Source organism: Ambystoma mexicanum, chromosome 12 (assembly GCF_040938575.1).
Source record: "Ambystoma mexicanum isolate Mex_15411 chromosome 12, UKY_AmexF1_1, whole genome shotgun sequence".
In the NCBI taxonomy this organism is placed as follows: Eukaryota; Metazoa; Chordata; class Amphibia; order Caudata; family Ambystomatidae; genus Ambystoma; species Ambystoma mexicanum.
Window position 1 is genome coordinate 576,095,968 of NC_090936.1, and position 24,414 is coordinate 576,120,381.

General features: G+C 47.3%; 1 protein-coding gene across 3 annotated transcripts in view; it reads left to right on the forward strand.

Annotated features, from left to right (window-relative positions):
- The window catches only part of LOC138513805 (transmembrane protein 176B-like), a 164,092-nt gene that overhangs the window by 120,882 nt on the left and 18,796 nt on the right, over nt 1-24,414 (forward strand). For all 3 annotated transcript variants that reach the window (XM_069628905.1, XM_069628904.1, XM_069628906.1), the window contains exon 5: nt 267-323. In XM_069628905.1, coding sequence (XP_069485006.1) covers nt 267-323 — 57 coding nt within the window. The remainder of the gene's footprint in view (nt 1-266; nt 324-24,414) is intronic.

The following is a 24,414-nucleotide window of genomic DNA, read 5'->3' on the forward strand; positions in this document are numbered from 1 at the left end:
CAAGTTTCGTGTAGTATTAAATAAATGTTTAGAGCAACCACTATGGCACCACTTGGTCAGTCTCTTCATTCCTTGTCGCCACACAGTCCTCTCAGCACAAACACCCCCAAGCAGCCAGTTCTATAGAATGTACTCCCATCTAAGGGTGGCCCTCAGTGTTTAGGTTAAGAAAACATACCAGTCCCTCCCTCCCTACACTTCTGATTTATTTTCTCATTCACTTTTACTTTGCATTTGCCTTACATGTGTTTTATTTCTCCCACTAGTTTATCGTGACAGGAATAGCCTCCATTCTTAGCGAGAGCCGCGCTAGCTGCTTCTGGGTAAGTGCTTTCTTTTACCGCCTGCTTTTCTTCGATATGCCTGCCTCATTACCTGTATTTATGCCCCCATGAACTCCCTCCATCTGTAGACTCCCCTGAACCTCCTTCTGATCTGCTTCAGAGCCTCAATTTTCTCTCTTTCTAGACACAATACCTTCACCTTCTCTATGACCAGTTTGGTCAAATTCATCATAGTGCACTCTGACTAATAGCCTAATAGCCTCACATTCATTTTCCATGTGATCGGTCCCAATTTCACCTCCTTACTATGCTATTCCCAGGCTTTCACCCTTGCCAGATCTGTAACATTACAGTTAGCCCCTTTCCCACCAATTCCAATTACATTAACTTTCCTTCCAACAACTTTCCATTCCTCCCACTGGTTCTTGTGCCAACCACCACCACGTTTCACTGTCTCAATGATCCTTCACCATTTCCTGTTCCATGGCTCCCACCTGCAATCTCACCTGTTCCAATACATCCACTGTCACCCTGTTCTGTTCCAATGCACCTACCTACACCCTAACCTGTTCCTAAGCACTGCAAAAATCCTTTGGATGGCGTCACTTCTCCCCAGGGGAGTAGCCCATTCCTTGAGGCTAGGGAGGTGAGGCCGCTAACCAATAGTCCCCCCTATGGGAGGTAACATGTGGGAGGATCTCATGGAGAGAGGCTCCTCTCCTGGGGACCAGGACATGGTTGGGAGGCACAACCCCCTTTAACTCCAACCAGGTAGACTGATGATAGGACCAAAACCTTATGGGTCTAACCTTATAACAAAAACCATGTATTTCTGTGAAACATCGAAACAGCCTGATGGTCTGTACTGAGAGGAAGAAACTCTCAAGGACTCTACAAGCGACCAGGACAAAAACTGGTCCAGTAATTGAGAAGCTACAATCTCCTCTTGGAATGCAATTAGTATTTGTAGGCATTGGTCTTCCGATCTAAGGGTCCGGGACGGCTGTTAACGCTTAAATGTATTCACTAGATATATTGGTGCCAGCCCATTCATGCATTTATATATCAGACATCCTATTTTAAATTGTATACAGTCTTCCACCGCTAGCCAGTGCAGCAACCGGCGGAGACCAGAGATTGGGGTGTTCTTAGCTACACCATAGACAATAGATAAGGGAAAGGTAGGGAGGGAGGGGGGCGGACAACAACTATCATACTAGGCCTGACGACAATTCTGATAGAGCAAGTGCATAGAGTAGGGGGGAGCGGAGGGGGCGTGAAGGGAAGGTACAGACAAGGGAGAGGAAGGGAAGACTGAGGAATGGTGAATGAGGTGAAAAAGAAGCAAAGCCGGTGTAATGCAGTGTTGTAGAGAAACAAACAGATGGAGTGAGCACTGCCAAGATATATACTCGGGGGGGCAGCAAAGTACAAGAGTCAGGTATACAGGCACATACATACACAGGGGGGACAGCAAAGTACAAGATTCAGGCATACAGGCACATACATACACAGGCGGGGGACAGCTAGATAAGGTGAAATGGGAATTAAGGTGGAGGGGGAAAAGGAGGGAAGGGGTAGGTCATGGGAGTTGGCCCCATGACTCAGCCTGCTAGTGGACAGGGAGCAGACAGGGGCTTTCGTTATGGGCCTTGGATGTATAGGCCGGGTCCCACCCCCCGGTTGATGCAGTTGGCTAACAAGGGCCAAGGCAACCAATGGGAGAGGGGGCAGGGGCTGGCCCAAAGGCAGGACACAAAGTTCAGTGGGAAGCTGGACGGCCAATATGGAGGGCCCGGAGAACAATGAGGCACCAATTTAATGCCGGCAGCAGATGGAGGCCCGGAAGTGGGAGGTGCGCGGAGCGCAGCAATGCAGGCATCATAATTCTAAGGGCAGGCGTGGCATCAATTAAGAAGATATTACAGCGCTAAATGATTGTCACGCACCCAAATGAGAAAATGCTCCTAAAAATTCTTCAGCCTTACCCCAGCAATGACAGCGAAGTAGGAGGAATACATGGAATGATACCAGAGCAAGTGCCACTGAGAGTACTAGAGAATGTTGAGGAAGAAGGAGAGCGAGTGGAACCTGGCGAGACTGATTCGTAGATGAGAACAGAGACTGAGGAAGAGACTGAGGTCAAGAGAGTGAGAAGGGGTTGTGGATCAAGGCCCAACATATCGCAGAAGGAAGAACAGGATGGCTCGAGAGAGAGGCATGGAGGGTGTGGTTCAGGGGAACGCACAAGGACGACAAGTAAGCCACTCCTGTGTTGGGAAGAGAAGTAGAAGTGGAGATTGGAACGTTTGTTCTGTATGAAGACAGAACGCCAAACGTTATCAGAACTATACTTGGTGGCCAGCAGATCAAAATAAAACTGCAACCAAGAATTAATGGTCTTTCAACCCTGGAAGATGAATTCCACTGACATACGGAAAGCGTCTTCACAGAGGACTGGCAGAAGTCCCGACAGAAAGACAGAGAGTGTACAGTGGTAGCGTGACCTGTAGTGGGTGGACCATCGGGTCTGACAACGGGGCTGAGACCACTTTCCGTGGCTTGCAGCAGAGTAGGGAGAACAAGCCAAAAAAACTACAAAGTACTGGTGGTGCCCGAGCCTATATGAGAAGGACTGTTGAAGCCACTGTCAAGATCAAAGAAGTGAGCAAAGCAACGCTGCAAGAACTAGCGCCTCACACAGAGAAGGCTGGTCGAAGAATCCAAAATCCTACCGACCCAGTGAACTATCCCAACCACAATACAGGTAACAGGAATAAACCAAAATCCGGGAGGGAGCAGTTAAACTGTTTAAGAAACTCTTGAGACAGTTTATGAAACTGAAGGCAACAGTGGTGAACAGTGAATAGTACGATCAGAGAGCACAAACCTCAGCGATTGCTAAGATAAGTTGCCCAGGAGCCTGAAACCCCAACTCCCCGAAGCATCATAAAAGGGGGTTATTTTATCGACCCTAGAAAGTACAACTGAAGGGCCTAAAAAGAGTTGGAGGCCCGGGGATAGTTTATGCTCTCCTTGTCTATCCAAACATCTATTAACTGAGGAAACCCCGAATAAAGAAGGGAGTCATTGTACACATCCCAGAATCAACTAGGGCAGGACTAGCCAACCAAACTCCAATCGTCTTTTGTCTAAACAATAATTGGTCAACACCACTTTACATATCTTGCCTCAACCTTACAGCGTAAACCATTTTGTGATACAAGTCCCACGCCTAGTTCCTCAAAGTGTGGTGCTGGAAGTTTGACATCGGCTTCCAGAACAGCTTCAATGTCCCAGTGGGGCAGACCAAGACGTATACTGAACTTAGAGATGGTGAAAACCTCCCAAAGGGACCCACAGCCACTCATCACAGTATTATTGAATCAATGCTGCAACCGTTTTTTCCAAGTTAGACTTGCTGGGCATATGATTTGGGGTGAATTATGGAAGGCACACTTTAATACTAGGTATGACCAATTTGAATTTCTGGTCAATGAAACACTGTCGCTGTATTTCAACACCTTATCAATTATGTGTTCTGCGATTAATTCGACACCTTCACCATTGGCTTCCTGGATAACATCTTGATTTTCGCTGAATCTTTAGAAGCTCATAGGGCTCATGTAAGAGAGTATAGAGATTGTGCAAACACATCTTATTTTTGTTACAGATGGCCACAAGAATTAACACAGTCTCCAAGAGAGTTCAAGTTTTTATTTTTAACAACAGAAATTGTGCAGATTATGTATTCGCTGTTACAGTGTTCAGGCTTTTCAATGCTGTGAAAGGCTGTTTTTCCAATCCTGAGGATTGCCCATGTGGTTTGATGGAAAAGTGCCAATCTCAAATGCTCAAATGCTCTGGTTGAGACTCACCCTCAGTCGCTCCCTTTTACTACTCTCCTGATCTTGCTACGTCCTTGCCTTCTCCCCCCATTTCATTTCCCTTCCTACTCCCTCTAGTCTTCACACACCTTCTCTCCTTCTCTGACTTTTCTCCTTCCCCCTCTCCTTACATGCAACTACACCACTGTCCCCACCTCTTCTCCTCTCTCTTTACATCCCTCTTCTCACCTCTCACAACACCCCTCTTTCCGTCTACACCTTGCCATGCTCTCTCTGGCCTATCTCTTAACACTACCTTCACCCCCTGCTTGACGCCACCCATACCCCTACTCCAACTACCGCCTTGCACTCTCTGCACACTCTTGCCCATACCCATACTCTCACTTTAATTCTCTCTTATTCCTTCTACACTTCTCCCTCTAGCTGCATCTTTCTTTATCACTGACCTTTTCCACAGTGCAACCTCCTCAAACTACACTACACACACACACACACACACACACACACACACACACACACACACACACACACACACACAGACACACAACTGGTACCTGTCATGATGGCTGCTCCCGGGGAGCCAGGCCAGGCCCAGCGTCCCCGGAAGCAGACCTATCACCCACATCACCGGATCCAGCAGACCGCTACTGGGGCCCTTTGGACCACGTCCTGGCGCCTTTGGCGCCAGGCTCATAAAAGGCTTCAGTCCTGGCGCCATAGGCGCCAGGCTCATTTGGTCAAAACATGTCATAATGCTTGGGTGGACTTACCTGAGGCAGACCATGCTGCTTACTCACCCAGAGCAATCCAATCTGGCTGAGGTCTCCAGCCATTTAGGTTGGGAGGAACGAGGAACTATTTTTCCTCTTCAGGAACTCTTTTTCTTACCTGGGTGGGGCCGGAGGAAGGATACTCACCTGAAGCACTCCTCTACTATTTAAACCACGCCCGAAGGAATTCACGTGCTTCGCGTTATTCTGCATCAGCAGCAGGACGCTCACCGAGTCGGCTCCTGCATCCTGGCTCCTGACACGCCCGCAGCTCCTGGAACACCTGAAAGACAAAAGGAGAGAAAAGACAAGCTACCAAAGTTTTACTCACCGGAATCCTGCACTCGGGAAACCTTCTTCCGACAATCCTGCAAAAGAAAAGCTCAAGGTTAGCAGCGCACCACAACGCTCGCCGCAGCGCCGCTTTCTCTTACCTTATCGTGGCCGCGCCACGTGCAGAAACGGCTACAAAGCTTGCTGCACCTCGGCACCTGCAAAAAGGGGAAAGACACGATTAGAAGCGCTCCGCTTCACCCGGTGCTACACCTATTCCACTTACCTTTATGAGGCCTTACCACGAACAACAGCGGTTTCGACGCCGGCAGCGAATCGGCTCCTGCAAAAGGGGAGAAGGTGAGCATCGGACTTGATACAGGAGGGAATACTCATCTAAGGACTTACCAGATTTTGGTTGAACTCAATCCTCCATTCGGGTCAGAAGGGCCTTTCTGCCTTTTCTAGACCCCGGCCCCGAAGGGGAAAAGACATTTAATATAATCTAAAGACTACATACTTACGGCAATCCCGAAGTGGGATCGAACAGCCAGAGGAATCGCGCCCACTAAATACCCCAGTGAAGTAACTGGAATCAACGCGCCCCTGCACCAGAAGCAGGAAGGAGGGCTCATCCTTACAGAAAATAAGGTGAGAGCCCACAAAAACCGAACTAGCGACAAGGGGATTTAGAAGGGGGAGATAGGGGAAGCAGATACTCTTTCCAGCAGATATTAACTCCCTCTTTCCCACCTACAGAAAAATTATCCTCCGAGCCAGACAGACGAGATTCGGGGGAGGGCCAGTCCAGTCCATCTTCTGGGCCCTGCGCTTTACTGTAGAAGAATTGGTAGCAGTCCAGAACGGGTCAGCGCCTCTGTGGGAATCAGGTGAGCGTTACAGAACGCGAAGCCTACCAATAACCTCCTACCCAGGCGCTATGGAAACTTCTGAGACAGACCAACTGGCTCAGCCTCAGGAGGGAATTGATAGTGTCCAAGGAACGAACTGATGATCTTGCCAGACAGCTGTTACAGAGTCAAGCGGGGCAGACACCTTTACCAAATTCAGGGGGGAATTTCACCCCTGTGCCTGCAACTAATCCAGTTCAAATCAACCTACCCGGAAATGTGCCATTGGCACCACCTGAACGTTTTGCAGGAGATCCCAAACGATTCGCAGTATTTATGAATCAATGTCGATTGCACTTTCTCTGCAGGCCTGGGACCTTCCCGAATGACCAGACCAAGGTAGCTTTTGTACTTTCGTACCTCAGTGGCAGTGCAGCTGACTGGTCAATTCCATTGGTTACCCAAGATGATCCAATCCTTCGGAATTTTCAAGCCTTCCAGACTAGTATGGAAAGACTGTTTGCAAGACACTCCCAGGGGCAGGCCCTGGACAATGAACTCTTATCCCTACGACAAGGTAATCTGGACCTTTTGGCCTACATTGCAACCTTCAATAGGCTAGTTGTAGAAACAAGATGGCCCGAGGACAAAAGAATCACGCTATTCTATCGAGGTCTTTGTGGTGAACTTAAAGACGTCCTTGCCCAGGTTGTAAATCCACCCCAGGACTGTTCGGAATATATTGACTTGGTGGTCCAATTGGATCACAGGCTTCAAAATAGGAAAGCAGATCGATCCAGGTTTGAAACTCGGGTTTTCGCGAAAATCCAGAGTAACTCCAAAGGCCTCGACGCCACTGAACCTATGCAAATTGGGGTGGTAAAAGGCCCCTTGACCCAAAAGGAGCGTGACAGAAGACGGCAAATGCAACTGTGTCTCTACTGTGGGTCGTCGGGGCATTTTCTTCGAGATTGTCCGGTGAAACCTCCCAAGAAGACAGTAGGCGCCTCTGATAAAAATCCTGTAGAGTCTGAGCCAGGAAACGACCTCGCCCGACAAGCGTAGAGGTCCGCTTGCCGAGCTTGAAAACCAATTCTTTGACCTCGCACTTCATTATGCCAATGGTTTTCGTAAATCCGAAGCAGCCAGAATGATTGCATGCAATTCAGGCGTACATCGACAGTGGGGCTATAGGAAACTACGTGGATCACGAGTTGGCTTCCAGGATGAATCTGCCTCTTTGCCCAAAAACCATCAAGGATGTCATCACCACAGTGGATGGAACCGAGATCGCCTCTGGGCCGGTAACCCACTCAACTATCGAAGTGACATTGTTAGGTCAAGATGGGCATCGGGAGGCAATAGTGTTTGACGTGATCAAGGCCCCGCAATTTCAAGTAATTCTGGGAATTCCTTGGCTGGAAACACACAATCCTCAAATTGATTGGCGAGCAAAGACGATAACTTTTCCAGAGTGTGCACAAACCTGCTACCTACGAGCTTCGGGCACTGGCCTAGCTACAGTAACGGCTGACTGCTTGCAATTACCGCCGGAATACCGATAATTTCAGGACGTTTTTCAAAAGGAGCAAGCCAATACCCTACCGCCCCACAGGTCATATGATTGTCAGATAGATTTAATACCCGGAGCAACTCCTCCCTGCAGCAGGATTTATGCCCTCACCGAGCCCGAGAATCTTCATTTACGTCAGTATCTGGACCAGTACCTGGCCAATGGTTTTATTCGCCCGTCAAAGTCCCCTGCATCCTCAGCATTATTCTTCGTACCAAAAAAAGAAGGTGACCTCAGAACCTGCATAGATTACCGTGCTTTGAATCGGATAACAGTCAAAAACAGATATCCACTACCTCTGATCCCAGAGCTTCTTGACCAGGTGAAGGACGCCTGCATATACACCAAGTTAGATCTCATAGGGGCTTACCATTTGGTGCGGGTCAAGGAAGGCGACGAATGGAAGACGGCGTTCCGCACCAAATATGGGTTGTTTAAGTACCAAGTGATGCCTTTCGGACTGTGCAATGCACCGGCTGCCTTCCAATATTTTATGAATGATGTCCTCAGGGAGCTCATTGACGTTTGTGTTGTCGTGTACATAGATGACATTCTCGTATACTCCTCTTCGGAAGCTGATCATCGAAATCATGTCAGAGCAGTACTTAAAAAATTACATCAACACAAATTATTTGCAAAACTTGAAAAATGTGTTTTCCATGCCACCGAAGTCGAATTTCTGGGTTTTATCCTGACACCTAAAGGAGTCCAAATGGACTCATGAAAAGTGGACGCTATCCTCAAATGGCCATCACCCAGTTCCGTAAAAGGTGTTCAGAGCATGTTAGGTTTCGCCAATTTTTATCGCCGATTCATTTCTGAGTTTTCACGAGTGCTGCAACCCATCACGGCACTCTTAAGAAAGAATAAACGTTTTGAATGGTCCAAAGAAGCTGAGCAAGCCTTTCAAGAACTAAAAGAGAAGTTTACTTCTGCACCTATATTGAAACACCCACGTCCGGACCTCCCTTACATCGTCGAAACTGACGCGTCCAGCTTAGCTATGGGAGCCGTTCTCTCTCAAAGAGACCCAGAAACCAACCAATTACATCCCGTAGCGTTCTGGTCCTGGAAATTCTCGGCTCCCGAGATAAACTACGCCATCACTGACAAGGAACTGCTGGCAATTAAATCCGCCTTTAAGGCCTGGCGTCATTATCTCCTTGGAGCAAGACACACCATCACGGTGATTACTGATCATAGGAATTTACAGTATCTGAAAACTGCCAGGGCACAATCATCTCGACAGCTCCGTTGGGCCCTGTTCTTTGCCGAATTCGACTTTGTAATCACTTACCGCCCTGGCTGTAAGAATGGTAAAGCAGATGCCCTTTCTCGAATTTGAATGGGGGACGTTATCGGAAACACTGAACCGGTACCAATAATTCCTGAGCAAAGAATCTTAGGCATGACTTCTTCGCAATCACTTGAAGACATCCAGGACAGAGTTAAACAACTCTTAAATTCAACTGATTTGCAGAACTGGATACAAAAAGGAACTGATTTTACCTTAACCAATGGCCTACCTTATTTCTGAGGTCGACTGTTTCTTCCACACTCTGAACTCCAAAAGCAAGTTATTACCTGCTATCACGACTCATTGATAGAAGGACATCCTGGCATAGCCAAAACTGAAGAAAAAGTGAAAAGACAATTCTGGTGGCCTTCGTGGAGAAAAGATATAAAAGAATCCGTGATGTCTTGTGGTGTGTGCGCACAAAACAAGGGTCAAAAGAAAAGACCGGCTGGTCTTCTTCAACCGTTAGGCATTCCACCATCTCCCTGGCACACCCTTTCTATGGATTATATCACTGACTTACCCCCCTGCTCCGGGTACAACACCATCCTCGTTATTGTAGATCTATTTTCCAAAATGGCACATTTCATTCCGTTAAAAGGTTTACCTTCAGCTTCAGTACTAGCCAGAGAATTCCTTGAAAATATTGTCCCGTTACACGGATTCCCGTCGGTGCTCATCTCCGACAGAGGGAGTCAATTTATTTCCCATTTCTGGCGTAGTTGCTGTCAGTTGGCCTAAATTGATGTAGGACTCTCAACCAGCCACCACCCACAAACCGATGGTCAAACTGAGAGAACGAACCAGACTCTCGCACAATATTTACGATGCATGCTACAACAGTCAGAAAGCAACTGGAAAGAGATTCTTTGGATAGCTGAATATGCATACAACAATTCAGTTCACTCAGGAACAGGGCAGAGTCCCTTCTACACAGTATATGGAATCCACACTCGAACCTCCAACCTCGATCCTCCTCAGGATCTCGGAACACCCGGCGTGGATCAGCTGCACACTACTATTACCCAAGCCTTCAAGGAAGCAACGGCACACTTACAGCAAGCCAAGGAAAGATACAAGAGAGGTGCAGATCAACACCGGAGCGAGACACCTCAATACCAGGTTGGGGACCAAGTCTGGTTGTCCACCAAACACTTATCACTCAAAGGACCTCACACTTTTAATCCGAAGTATCTGGGGCCATATCCTATTACTGCTATAATTAATCCGGTGGCTGTTAAACTAGAATTACCAACTCATATGCGAATACATCCAGTGTTTCATGTATCACTTTTAAAACCTATGCAACCTGGAACCAGACTAACTAAACCTCCGGGACCCATTCAAGTGGGTGGAGAACCTGAATTCGAAGTAAAGAACATTTTGGACTCTAAGGTCATTAGGTCAAAGCTGTTCTACCTAATTGACTGGAAAGGTTATGGTCCTCAGGAGAGATCATAGGAACCCTGTGACCACCTCCATGCTCCTCGGCTGATTAAGAAATTTCATCAGACCTTTCCAAATAAACCAAAACCCCCTGGGAAGACAATCTTGGGAGGGGCCTTGAGGGGGGGTGCTGTCATGATGGCTGCTCCCGGGGAGCCAGGCCAGGCCCAGCGTCCCCGGAAGCAGACCAATCACCCACATCACCGGATCCAGCAGACCGCTACTGGGGCCCTTTGGACTACGTCCTGGCGCCTTTGGCGCCAGGCTCATAAAAGGCTTCAGTCCTGGCGCCATAGGCGCCAGGCTCATTTGGTCAAAACATGTCATAATGCTTGGGTGGACTTACCTGAGGCAGACCATGCTGCTTACTCACCCAGAACAATCCAGTCTGGCTGAGGTCTCCAGCCATTTAGGCTGGGAGGAACTCTTTTTCTTACCTGGGTGGGGCCGGAGGAAGGATACTCACCTAAAGCACTCCTCTGCTATTTAAACCACGCCCGAAGGAATTCACGTGCTTCGCGTTATTCTGCATCAGCAGCAGGACGCTCACCGAGTCGGCTCCTGCATCCTGGCTCCTGACACGCCCGCAGCTCCTGGAACACCTGAAAGACAAAAGGAGAGAAAAGACAAGCATCCAAAGCTTTACTCACCGGAATCCTGCACTCGGGGAAACCTTCTTCCGACAATCCTGCAAAAGAAAAGCACAAGGTTAGCAGCGCACCACAACGCTCGCCGCAGCACCGCTTTCTCTTACCTTATCGTGGCCGCGCCACGTGCAGAAACGGCTACAAAGCTTGCCGCACCTCGGCACCTGCAAAAAGGGGAAAGACACGATTAGAAGCGCTCCGCTTCACCCGGTGCTACACCTATTCCACTTACCTTTACGAGGCCTTACCACGAACAACAGCGGTTTCGACGCCGGCAGCGAATCGGCTCCTGCAAAAGGGGAGAAGGGGAGCATCGGACTTGATACAGGAGGGAATACTCACCTAAGGATTTACCAGATTTTGGTTGAACTCAATCCTCCATTCGGGTCAGAAGGGCCTTTCTGCCTTTTCTAGACCCTGCCCCGAAGTGGAAAAGACATTTAATATAATCTAAAGACTACATACTTACGACAATCCCGAAGTGGGATCGAACAGCCAGAGGAATTGCACCCACTAAATACCTCAGTGAAGTAACTGGAATCAACGCGCCCCTGCACCAGAAGCAGGAAGGAGGGCTCATCCTTACAGAAAATAAGGTGAGAGCCCACAAAAACCGAACTAGCGACAAGGGGATTTAGAAGGGGGAGATAGGGGGGAGCAGATACTCTTTCCAGCAGATATTAACTCCCTCTTTCCCACCTACAGAAAAATTATCCTACGAGCCAGACAGACGAGATTCGGGGGAGGGCCAGTCCAGTCCATCTTCCGGGCCCTGCGCTTTACTGTAGAAGAATTGGTAGCAGTCCAGAACGGGTCAGCGCCTCTGTGGGAATCAGGTGAGCGTTACAGAACCACTCTTTCTCAGAAATACCTCACCTGCCATCAACTCTCCGGGACTCTGCTCCTCCATCAGTTCTCCACCTGGTCTCTCTGTGTACCATCACACCTCCTGACCTCAACCCTGCAACACAGTCTGTCTCTCCTTCTGTCTCCTTTTATACTGTGCTCCTGCTTGCTCTGTCTCCCCCTACCCCTTGCATTGGCTGCAGTGCTCACCTGACTCTAGGAACCAATCTGTGCCTGCCTTTTCCCAAAGGGCTGGATTTGACAGGTGAGAGGTTTTTAAAAATACCCTAAGCCCCTCCCCCTTCTCTATGACAGTTTTGGAAGCAGTCTCTTATGGTGTAGAAGCCAGGAGTTGAGGCTGCTCGTTCTCCCTGTGGCTTTCCTGGGTACTGGTGAGTTCCTTTGCCAATTCATTCGGTTTGTGGGAGTTTTCTTGTGTCTCACCTGTCCCTCTGTAGTCTCCCTGCACTTCCAGTTCAGTTGTTTTTGTCCCAGCATTCTCCTGGAATCCATCTGGAATTGGCAGATGTCTCATTTCTGTTTAGCACCGAAATCCCATGTCCTCTATCGGCTGTGCTTAATTCTGTTCTTCTAGTGACAGAGTGGTGTCATTGATAACATTTGTGGCACATGGGGGCATTTCAGGGACTGCCCAACCCCCACCCCCTTAACAGGGCCATGACGCTGACCCTGTCACATTTACTAAATCAGAGAAATGTCAATTTTAAGTAGGTTAAGCATAAATTCTATGATTTTGGATCTTGAGGAATGGGATTGAGGTGGACCCGAAGAAAGTGGAAGCATACTTAAATGGCCGGTTCCGACATCCAAGACAGAAGTACAGGGATGCGGGTTCCAATGAAATTCATCCGGTGGCATTCCTTTCCAGAATATTTACCAATTCAGAGCAGCATTACATGATAAAGGAAGCATTTGTCCAGTGGCAACATTATTTTGAAGGATCAATGGGCCTAGTTCGCATTGTGGAGGGTCAGAAGGAGGAGATTGACCAGGACGTGTCATGTTACAATTTCTTTTATTCGAATAATAAAGAAAATACCTCACAAACCCTAGTCTATGGAGTTCCCTGCCTAACAAAACTAACTAGGATGCTTGTCGTCAGATGTGAAGACCAAAAGTAAGTCTGCCCTCAGTCCAAAAACTAATCTACGCTGACCCCACTACTAAGACAAAAACAACTAAAGACCAGGAGAATTACTCCCTTCTCCTGGAGTAGCTTCCTTAACCTTAATACAGTATTTTCAGATAGTTCTTGGCTATCCGTCGCATTACATCATTCAGTTCCAAAAGATGGCTTTTCCAACTCCCTGGCTCCCTTTTCTCTTGGCTTTGTGAGATCCTCCTTCTCAGCGTTCCTAGCCTTTGAGGTTCCTTCACCTTGCCTTTCTCAAATGTCTTTGAAAGTATCTCTTCCTCTAGTATTAACTGTGGCTTCTGAGAACTAGAACCAGAGCCACTCCTCTTATTGTTCCAGTCTTCTATCTCTCTCTGGTAGCTCTAACATGAATGAGTATGTAACTCTTCATAATGAATCTCAGTTTCTATGACACTGTCTTTCTCACTGGGACCAGTACAGTGAATCCAGCAATAGGTTTAACCTTCTTGGTCGTCCGCTATATTACTGGGATGAGTAGGAAGACCCCAGTGAGGATTTTCATTCTCTTGGTTATTAACAGATTTACTAGGATGAGTAGGATGAGCCCAGTAATGATTAACATGTTCTTGACTTTTCTCTCTCTAGCAGGGACGAATATGCTGACCCCAGGTATTATTCACAGCCTCTTGACTTTTCACTTCCGCACTGGGACGAGTGTGATGTATGCAGTTATTATTCTCAGTCTCTTGACTTTTTCTCTCTCACTGGGACGAGTATGATGAGAGCAGGTATTATCCACAGTATCTTTACTTTTTACTCTTTCTCACTCGGACAAGTATGATGACCCCAGTTATTAGTCGCAATATCTTGACTTTTCTCTCACTGGGAGGAGTATGTTGACCCCAGTTATTCCCAATATCTTGACTTTTTATGCTCCCACTGGGACAATTATGATGACTCCAGTTATTATTATCAGAATTTTGACTTATCACTCTTTCATTGGGATTATCCCATTTGTAATTCACAGTCTCTTGACTTCTCACTCGCTCACTGGGATGAGTATGATAGATGCTGTTATCATTCACAGTCTCTTGGGTTTTCACTCTCTCACTGGAACAAGTAGGATTCGGGTACTAGTTATGCTCAGGTTCCCTCCTGGGTCTCCACCCGTCCCCATTACCTTCTTTTCTAAGAGTTAGCATCACTGGCCTGGTCGCAGGATGGGGAGTCTTCTTCGTTCGATCAGGGCGGCTTCTGGATTCTCCATGACTAATCGAGCTTCTCTGCATCCGTTCTGCGGTGTCAGCGCTGTAGTGGTCTCGGCACAGTTAACGGACTGCCAAGTCCACCCTTCCTGGGTCACGCCACAAATCACGACTGGTTCTCTTCATTGGGGTTTCCTTCCCCTGCTTCCAGCTCACACAGTGCATTGTTGGCACGCCAGCTAATTGCCTACTCGGCACGCAGGCCTCCCAGGCTTTTGTCAGCTTCCACGACAATGCTGGTTTGAAGCTCCCAGGTTTCTCTTCCTTGCTAAGGATCCTTATTCTCTTTTTATGGCACATGTCTGGGCCCTCCCCAGCAGATTATCACAGTCCTCTTTTTCTTTCAGTGGAGCACTCACTATCATTCAATCATTCTTCCTCTTCACAGTATTGTCCTTTTCGGATAGTTGAGTGATCAGTATCTCTCGTTCACTCATCTTCTTCAGAGTATGGACATAATGTATTTGTTTAGGTTGCATCCTGGGTCTTATGGCACATTAACAAACTGCACTTTGATCTTTATGTTCTTTCTGAAGCCTGGGTGGTATTAATGCTGTGAGGAATTGGACCATCCTCCTGCTGGGCGTGTGCCCGCCTGAACTTTTTTGAAATGTTTAATTAAATGGAATGATGGTAGGACAACCTCAGTAAAATGGGGCTAATCCATGCACATTTTCCTATGCTACACCATGACAAAAGCATAGACCTGTGTACTCTGGCGTGGACACAGCCTACAGGTGCAGTCTGCCATTGTCATATTTAATTGGAATGTGACAGCCAAGAGTGCACAATGTCATCTCCAGGAAGGGGGAGGGCCAACCTTCCCCCTGCCATGGTCAGCCTGATTAACTCACAAAGGCTCCATGGAACTGCCCCACTCATTTGTTAGGCACTGCAGCTGGTGGCAGCAATTAACATACCAATAGAGAGTACTTCAAACAGGCCCACATGAGGCCTGGCTGCAGAGGTTAATAAAGGAGACAGGAAACCCAACAACCTTTCATACGTAACTGTGTCAACCTGAAGCCAGTTCCAATCCTCAGTATCAATGTTTAGGCCTGTTATTTACAGTAGCCCCCCCCCCCACTAAAGGAAGTCCATTCATAAGGTACGAAAATGTGGTTTGCAGGAGCCAGAGAGTCTGGTCTCGCCACAGCTTTAAGGGTTTAAGGGAAACCTGCCACTTTAATCAGGGACCACACAGGGAGATAAAAGCGCCTCTCTAGTAAATTCATCAATAACAGACAGGAAGATGGTTGGGACTTAGTATCCAAGGGAGTGTGCCCAGAGCTCTTTCTGTTGAGAGAAGGTTTCCGCCATATTTGTTTTGGGACACCCCTGATTCCTGTTTTCACCCCTTTACCTTTTCCTGTTGCAAAGCACTCTGGTTATGACCTCACACATATAGAAATGTGTTGGTAGGGACCCCAGGATTGGTTCGCTAAGGTAGGCTCAGTCTACATCAATCACTGTGGACCACTCAGCCGAGTTGGGTAGAGGGCTGGACCCCCTCTTTAAAGAGATCATCTGAAGACTTCCCAAGAAGTAAGAAAGAAGAACTCAACCTTGGACCCTGGCTGAAGGTACAGTCTGCCTTACATCTTCTGCCAGTGAATGAAGGCCAGAATATCCAAAGAGGGAAGCAAGATCCCTCCCCTAAACTTCTCCCAGGAAACAGAGGGAGAAACAGAACTCAGAGGACCTCCAACCGGTGCTCCAGAACCGGTATCTAGCCAGCACACAGAGTGCCCTGATAGGCTTTGCACCAATCTCCCTGGATGGGAATTGCCAGAAGATCTCTGAACCTACAACCAAGGACAAGGCAGTTGCCTGCAACACACTCCTCAGTTTTGGGCCACCTCCCTTAAACTTCTTACCCTTGCATTTGGAGCACACGGATCGCCTCCTCCCTGCTTCACTACTACTCTCTGCACAACCGTGTGCACCGGAGAGTCCTTCAGCTTTCCTCATCATTTAACTGATCAGCGGGAGCGTGATCGGCGCGGCTGCTGCTCGCCTGCACATTTGTTGGTGAGTGGAATGTATCCTTTATGTGCGGTGCGCAGCATATTTTTGCACTGCACCTTTACTTTTAGGCCTCGAAGCCCTGCAAATTGTCATGTTGCTGTTTGCTGGTAATGGCCGCCCTCTTCCTCAGCACAGGAGTACCTCGGAGGGTTGCCATGGAGCCATATCAACTTGGCTTCTGATTGGCCCATGTCTACTACTTTTCTTCCAATGAGACGCTGGCAGGCGTGAAGCCGGCCCCCAACCATAAGGCCCACACCTCAAGGCCATGTCTGCTCCCTGTCCGCTGCCTGGTCGGTTCTGAGGGTGCCCTCTTAAAAACCATGAGGCTGAGGACCACCCCACTCGCTTTGTCACCTGCTATCAATGGAGCAGCTACATTGTACTCGGTAGGCTAGTTCCCTCTTTTAACCTCATCGATCCTCTTCCTCGCTATACCTAATTTTTTACCTTCCTGTTCCTACCAAATGTGACACTCACAGCCTTGCGCTGTGCCGAATTTTACCTACCTGTAACTGCAACTACCAAATGTGACACTCACAGCCTTCGTGCTCTGCCAAATTTTACCCACCTGTGACTGTAACTATCAAATGTGGCTGAGGAGAACCCCACTCGCTTTGTCACCTGCTATCAAGGGAGCAGCTACATTGTACTCGGTAAGCTAGTTCCCTCTGCTAACCTCATCGATCCTCTTCCTCGCTGTACCTGATTTTTTGACCTACCTGCTCCTACCAAATGTGACACTCACAGCCTTGCGCTGTGCCGAATTCTACCTACCTGTAACTGCAACTACCAAATATGACACTCACAGCCACGCGATGTGCCAATTTTTACCTACCTGTAACTGTAACTACCAAACTTAACACTCACAGCCTCGCGCTGTGAAGCAGTATACCTACTTGTAACTGTAACTATAAAATGTGAAATTCACAGTATCGTGCTGTGCCTGAACTTTACATGCCTGTAACCACCCAATGAGATCTACCTGTAACCACCAAATGTGTCATTCACAGCCTTGTGCTGCACCCGAATTGTACTTACTTGTAACTACCAAATGCAAACGTGCACTTTCTGTAACTAGGGTCTAGATGCCTCTGGGCTTTGTGCGCTGAAAATAAATGCTGAATCAATAAATAAATAAAGGACGACACAAGCCCTTTGAAGAAGCTGGGAGAAGTACCTCGACAAGCACCTACCGTCGTCCGCCTTAAAGGACATTTTTGAGCCAGTCGAGTGCCTCGATCCTCAACCGATGGCAATGCTGACCGTTGTCAAGCCACAGTTGCCTAAACTCATCTGAGATGTCACGACAAATGCACAGGTAATAATTGTATTTTCGCTGTGTTGCAACTAACCAACGATACACAATCTTTCGGAGATAAGCCTGCTGTTCTGTCCACGTTACCAAAATTGGAAAAGGAGGTTCAAAATGTGCTTGTTAGTCCAACCTGTTTGGATCAATTCTGGTGTATTAGAGGTGTGGGGCTGATTGATGGTTTAGAAACAGATATTCACCCCTGGACCACTGGTATCGCGGAATTTGATTAGTCACAAATGCTCTTAGAGTGAGAAATTTAGGGAGTTCCTCTGAGGAACGGGTGTTCTTGTACCTAAGTGGGTAATCTCCCAGTGAGGTCCCTTAGGGAGGGTATCGCTTAGCAGGCTCACCTCCCTAGCCTCACAAGGAAAGGCTCCCCTTTGGGGAGAAGTGACTGAATCGCACGATTCGTCGCAATATATACAAAGACCACAAGAACGTAGGGTTCCTTGTTAAACTGAAATGTCCAACAACAGAAATGCACAATGGCTGCCATTCTTTTCTAGATTGTAGTTCAAGGTATCATACTGCCCAGAAAATAGACATGGAAAGGCCAATGCATTATTGAGAATGGAAAGGGAAGGGAACAAAGTCATATATTCCGAACCATTGATGTTGCCCAAGTGCAACTTTGCATCAGATATGATTAGATGAACCACTAACTTTGATGAAGTCTTAAAGGGGGAACTAAGTGCTATTAACATGCAACAGTGGGTAGGAAAGGAACCAGCGAAGCAAAGGGTAGAAGAAGGTAGGTTGTTTAGGAAGCACGCCTTGCTTTTACCAGGGATCCTGTCTAGAAGTGTAGCTCGGAGTTAGTGTCATGATCCACCATTAGCAGGGCACCCAGGAATTACATGCCCCATAGCCCAATTAGCATAATCATTCTGGTGGCCCTAGATGAGGAAACAGCCGACCAGTATGTACAGTCATGTATGAAATGCGCGATGTCCATGGCATCTCAAACATGACTGGTGGTGTTGTGGTGCCCACTATCTACATAAAGCAAGCAAACCACGGAAACACATTTTCTTAGACTTTGTGGTAGAGCTACCGGAAATCAGAAGGTTTAGGTATGGTGGACATATTGACAAAATTAGCACACTTTATTGCCTTGGGCTAATTGGCCATGGTAGTAGTGTGGGCTAGTGTTTTTGGTAAAGAAATCATACGATTGCATGGATTACCAGACATTGGCTGGCTGTCTGTACAATACTAAACACCACTTCTAGCAAATCATCCAGTTATCACCTACAATTAAATGGACACAATTAGTGTATATCCCAATCCATGCAACATTTCCTAAGATGTTTCATGGTCCAATTTCAGGATAATTGGACCCCGTGGTTACCATTAGCAGAATTCGCTTATAACAGTCTAAAATATGCCACCACAAAGTTCTCGCCTTTATTTTCTAAATTTGGATTTCACTTAAAATGCTTCCCCAATCTAATCCCCTGATGAGCAGTACCATAACCACACTCATGAGCCCAAATATCGCAGGAAACACCGAAAAAGTGATTGTACATGTCAGGAAAGAAAAACAGAGTTACAAGAAGTTTAAAGACAGGAAATGCACAGCCGCCTAACAGTATGAGAGTGGGCAGGAAAAGTGGCTCTCGAACAAAAATCCAGTTTTTTCCTTCAAGTTTGGACCATGCTTTGGGGGACCATGTGAAGTACCCATGCAAATGAATCTAGTAGCAGTACAATTATGACTGCTGGCAAACTGGCACATACACCCAGAATTCCATATCTTATTACTGAAACCTGTACAGATATCCTTATGGGCGGGGAGACACCTGCCTCCGGTCATCATTGGAAATTCACCAGAATACGAGGTTCAGAATGGGCCAGATTTCAGGATATTAGAGGTCAGTTACAGTGTGTGGTAAAAGGGGATTGGTCCTGAGGATCGGTCCTGGGAACCAGCATAATTTGTTCATACTTCTCGCCTAATCAGCATATTCCACCAGCAGTTCCCATAGAAAGCCAAACAAGGGAAGAGCGATTTTAAAGTAAGGGTACTGACAGGATACAAAGGATGGGAGGTAGGTGAAGGGAAAGAGTGAGTGGAAAAGGAAAACGTGGTTGGAAAATTTGATCCAAATGGAAATTGGGCAGGAGGCCAGTAAGGTCCAGTTCGACCCTTAATAGCTTATTAGGGTATGATTGTCACCATTCAGAAATGGCTGCCAGATAGAAAAATGACTAACTGACTTGGGCATTGGACAGGACTTTAAATAACTGGGTCTGGCTTTAGGGAGTAGCTGGGCAACATTCTTCAATGGATGGTCTTGTTACATGCCACTGATACTTCTTCATTAGAATCCTCAGATTTGATTGGTGGCTCCAGCCGGCCCGCACGCTGTCCCTCTCCTGGGTTGGAGGTTTTTCTGTTTCAGCATTATTCCTCCTTTTGTTTCTTTGCTTGATTTTCTTGCTCCCCCTCACTGCCGTCTCTCACTCTATTTCCCCCACTCCTTGCTTACATTCCACTGCTGCAGCTTAAGAGTTTTCTGTGTCTTTCCATGTGCATGCTTCCCCTCCCCTCCCGTTAAGACTCCCACTGCCCCTGTAGCTCTCTCATGCTCTGCTAACTTGGCTGTCCTGCCGCTCCTGCGAAGTGCGTCTTCGCGTCCAGGGCGTTCCTTTATTCAGCGTGACCGCTCTTCTCTCACAGACTCGGTAGTCCACCACCGTAGGCTCCAGTTTGCTAAACCTGGTATTTCAATGGCAGTTTTCCTAGTTCTCCAGGGTTTTCTCTGCCACTGTAGTTTGATTACGGGATATATTTAAATCTTAGGGCACCTGGCTCGGTCCCGATTTACCCAGGTGGGTATACGTTTCATAAAAAAAATAATCAGGATGGGGAGATCCTAAACAGAGGCACAGAAGTACTAAATGTGAATGTTTATTATGTACTCACACAGGAAGTAGTAGGTAACTCCACAATTTACTTTACATTTCTTCCGATAAGCACGGAAGTTAGTTGAAAGACACGAACACGGTTGGTTATGCAGTGGTAACACGAATAGGTGTAGGCCTCTGAAATATAGAGGTTAGCACTACATTTAGATACATGTTTCCTCATATATCGAGGGGGTATAAGAACCCGCTGTTACACAAAACAGAAAGTGCACACAACATTCATTAAATTTTGACAGGTGTGGGGTAGTGATGCAGTTGTGACACGTAATTCGACACAGGGTGTGACACAGGGTGTGTTTCGGCCAAAGAAAGTGGCTTAGTTGTAGCCGTCTTTGTGCTGGCCTTCGTCAGGAAAAGGCACCAGTGGTGGTGCTGTTCGTGGTGTCTGCGGGAAAAATGGAACTATTTAGGATCTCGGGTAGTTGTTCTTTAAGTACTAAATGTATTAAATACGGGCCAAATTTAAGCCCAGGCGATACACCATGTCGAGTATCTACATAACAGCTTACCTACTGCTAGGAGAGCAGGTGGGTGCTGTCGGGAAATCCACGAAGAGTGCGGGATAACCGGTGCTGGGTTAGCACTTGGTGGAAAGCTGAAGTTTCCTAAGGGCCGACGTGGTACACAATCTCACGCTGCCGGAGTGGGACGTAAATTGACCCATGTCTGGAATGAAAATAAAAACAGGTATAGGTGACCTGTGGGGGTCAAATATGTCGGGAAACATAGACGGCAGACAACAAGCTAAACAGAGCTGTAAGGGCTCTGGGGAACCTGAGAGGCTAAGTCGGCAAGGCGACGGTGCCTAGGGCAAGTATTGGCCAAAATGACTCAGGTATGACGCTGGAGTAATGCGTCCTCAATGGTGCCTTAGTGATTCATTGTGCCTAGCGTGAGGGTGGAAACCGCTAAACGACAGGGGGGGGGGGAGGAAAAGCAGCGGTGCCCAAATGGAGCGCACGTATGATGGTGGCTGCTGATAGCTGAGCACAAAACCCTTGTGAACTGGTCGGTAGGAGCCTCCAGTGCGAATAATTGCTATGTGGAAAAAACAAAGTGTGTTGGTGAGGTCGTCCAAGGTGTGCTCTTCCGCGTGCGAATAAAGGGGACTTACTTTGGTCATGGTGGTAAGCTGACGTGCTGGACGTGGACTGCTAAGAGCCGGATAAGTCGGACATCATGAAAGCCGTGTAAGACTGTGTAATAAACAGCCGGTGGCTAAAGACAAGCCAATGGGATACAGCATTAGCAGGGTGGCAACCTGCGGGAGCCAATCAGATAGCTATGCGCCATGTACCAATGAAAGAGCGGTACAACAAGTGTGGTGTTGGGTAATGTAGTCCGGTGAGGTATAAACTGACAACTGCTAGTGGTCGACGTGGACTGCACGGAGCCAGATTAGTTAGACACCGTGAAAGCTGAGTAAGACTGTTTTATGAACGGCCGGTAACTGAGGACAGGCAACAGGGATCCCGCGTTCGCAGGACGGCAACCTGCGGGGGCCAAACAGATGGCTGTGCGCCATCGAAGCAAGAGCGGTACTACGTGTATGATGTTGGGTAATGTAGTCCGGTGAGGTGTACAAAGTCCACTGTTGTTGGTGGATAGCTCAGACAGGAAAGGCTGGCCATATGGTTGCAATCATAGGTACTCCAAGAGTGGAAAGTATCCGGAGAACACTGTGGATAGTAAAACAAGGTGGACTTTTAGTGTATAATGGTGTTTACAAGGTGGAAAAACATAGATGTCCAATGTACACAAAAGAGGTGGTCCATATAGGTCAAACGAGCGTGGTGGACACTGATCTGTCGCCAGAGGGGTGTGACAGTGGCTGGTTGTTCTCTAGAAGTGTTTCCATTCAACGGTTACGTTTAGACCGTCTTGGACAGAGTTCAATTTGTGGACCCATTTTTGCTCGAGTTTAGTAAGGGCAATGTTGATATCACCTCCTCGTCTTTGCGGTAGAAGTTGTTGCACTACAGTCCATGTGAATTGTTCGTGGGTGTGTTTCTTCTTGGTGAAGTGTTCAACCAAAGGTTTGTCCTCGATTTGATTTTTAATACATGATCTGTGTTCATTGATTCTTTGTTTGACAGGTCTAATAGTTTTGCCAATGTAGATTAAGTCACAGGGACATTTGATTGCGTAGATCACATATTTGCTCTCGCAGTTGGTGTGGCTGTTCTGTTTCCATACCAGATTCTTGTGAGTGAAAATTTTGCTGTTAGTAGTATAACGGCAGGCGACGCATTGTCCGCAACTGAAGTGGCCGACTACCGGCGGCAGATTCCACAGCGTGGTGGCTGGTTTTGTGGGTTCTAGGAAGGTGTGGACCAGGGAGTCTCTTAAATTTCTATTCTTCTTGAAAGAGAACAGAGGCTTCTTTGCGAGGGTGCCTTCATTTTTGACCAAATACCAGTGTTTGTTGATGGTGTTTTTAATGAGGTTACTGACTGGATTATACGTGGTTACGCACACCGTTCTGTTGTTGGGGTCTTTTTCTTTGGTCGTTAGGCAGAGGGAGCGGTCGGTGTTGGCTGCTCTTTTTTTAGCTGTCTTGATGGACTTCCTGGGGTAGCCTCTCTCTCCGAGGCGTATCTGCAGTTGTTGTGCATGGTGGTTGAATTTCTCTCTGTCAGAGCAATTTCTCCGAATACGCAGAAATTGACCATAGGGGAGATTATATTTCAAACCTTGCGGATGGTAGCTGGTGAAATGAAGTAAGGTGTTCCTATCAGTGGGTTTCCTAAAGAGTTCTGTCTTCAGCGTTACTCCGGACCGATAGATGTGTAAGTCAAGAAAATTGATGTCTTGGTAGTCCCATTCAATGGTGAACTTGATGTATTCGTTCCGAGCATTGAGCCATTGGTGAAAGGCTAGTAATTCTTCCGCGCTTCCTTCCCAAATGAGTAGTACGTCATCGATGTATCGACGCCACACCTTGATGTGTGTTCTGTGGGGGTTCGTATTATGGTAAATATGATCGTCTTCGTATTGTGCCATGTATAGGTTGGCGACATCTGGGGCAAATGTGGCACCCATGCTCACGCCTTTGATTTGTTGGTACATCTGTTGGCCGAACAGAAAAAAATTCTCGCCCATAGCAATCCGGATGCACTCCACCAGGAAGTTGGTAGGTGTGGTGGAGGTATCAGCTCTTTTTTCGAGGCATGTTGCCAAAGCCTGTAGGCCCTCTGTTTGTGGGATGGAGGTGTATAGTGCCTCGACATCCATAGTGACCAATATAGACTGGGCAGTCAAATGTATAGAGTCTAAAATCTTGATTGTTTCTGTGCTGTCTTTCAGGTAAGAGGCCATCTTGCCCACGAAAGGCTTCATGAAAAAATCTGTATATAAGGAGAGAGGTTCCAACAGTGAATCACAGGCAGAGACTATAGGTCTGCCCGGGGGTTTGGTGGGATGCTTGTGAATTTTGGGTAGAATATAGAAAGCCGGAATTCTCGGGTGAGTTTTGTTAAGGAAAATCCTTTCTTCTTGACAGATCCACCCTTCATGTTCGGCATGCTTAGTAAGGCTCATGATCTCTTCTTGCAAACGTGGTGTCGGGTCCCTGTTCAGCATTCTGTACGAAGTTTTGTCATTGAGGAGTCGTAGGCATTCCTGGTTGTAATCTGTGGTGTTCATGATCACAATGCCACCTCCTTTGTCAGCTGGTTTTATGGTGATGGTAATGTCCATGTTGAGGTCCTTCAGGGATTGTCTCTCTGTTGGTAACAAGTTGTCTTGGTAGTAGTTTTTTCGTTTTATTCCATCCGTGATCGTCTTCATCACGATTTTCTCAAACGTCTCAAATTCACTCGGGATAGTATGGTGAGGGGGTGAGAAGGTTGATTTGGGTTTAAAACCAGTGATATTTTCTTTGCTCCTCTCTGATCCTTGGTTGATAGAATCTTCTTTGC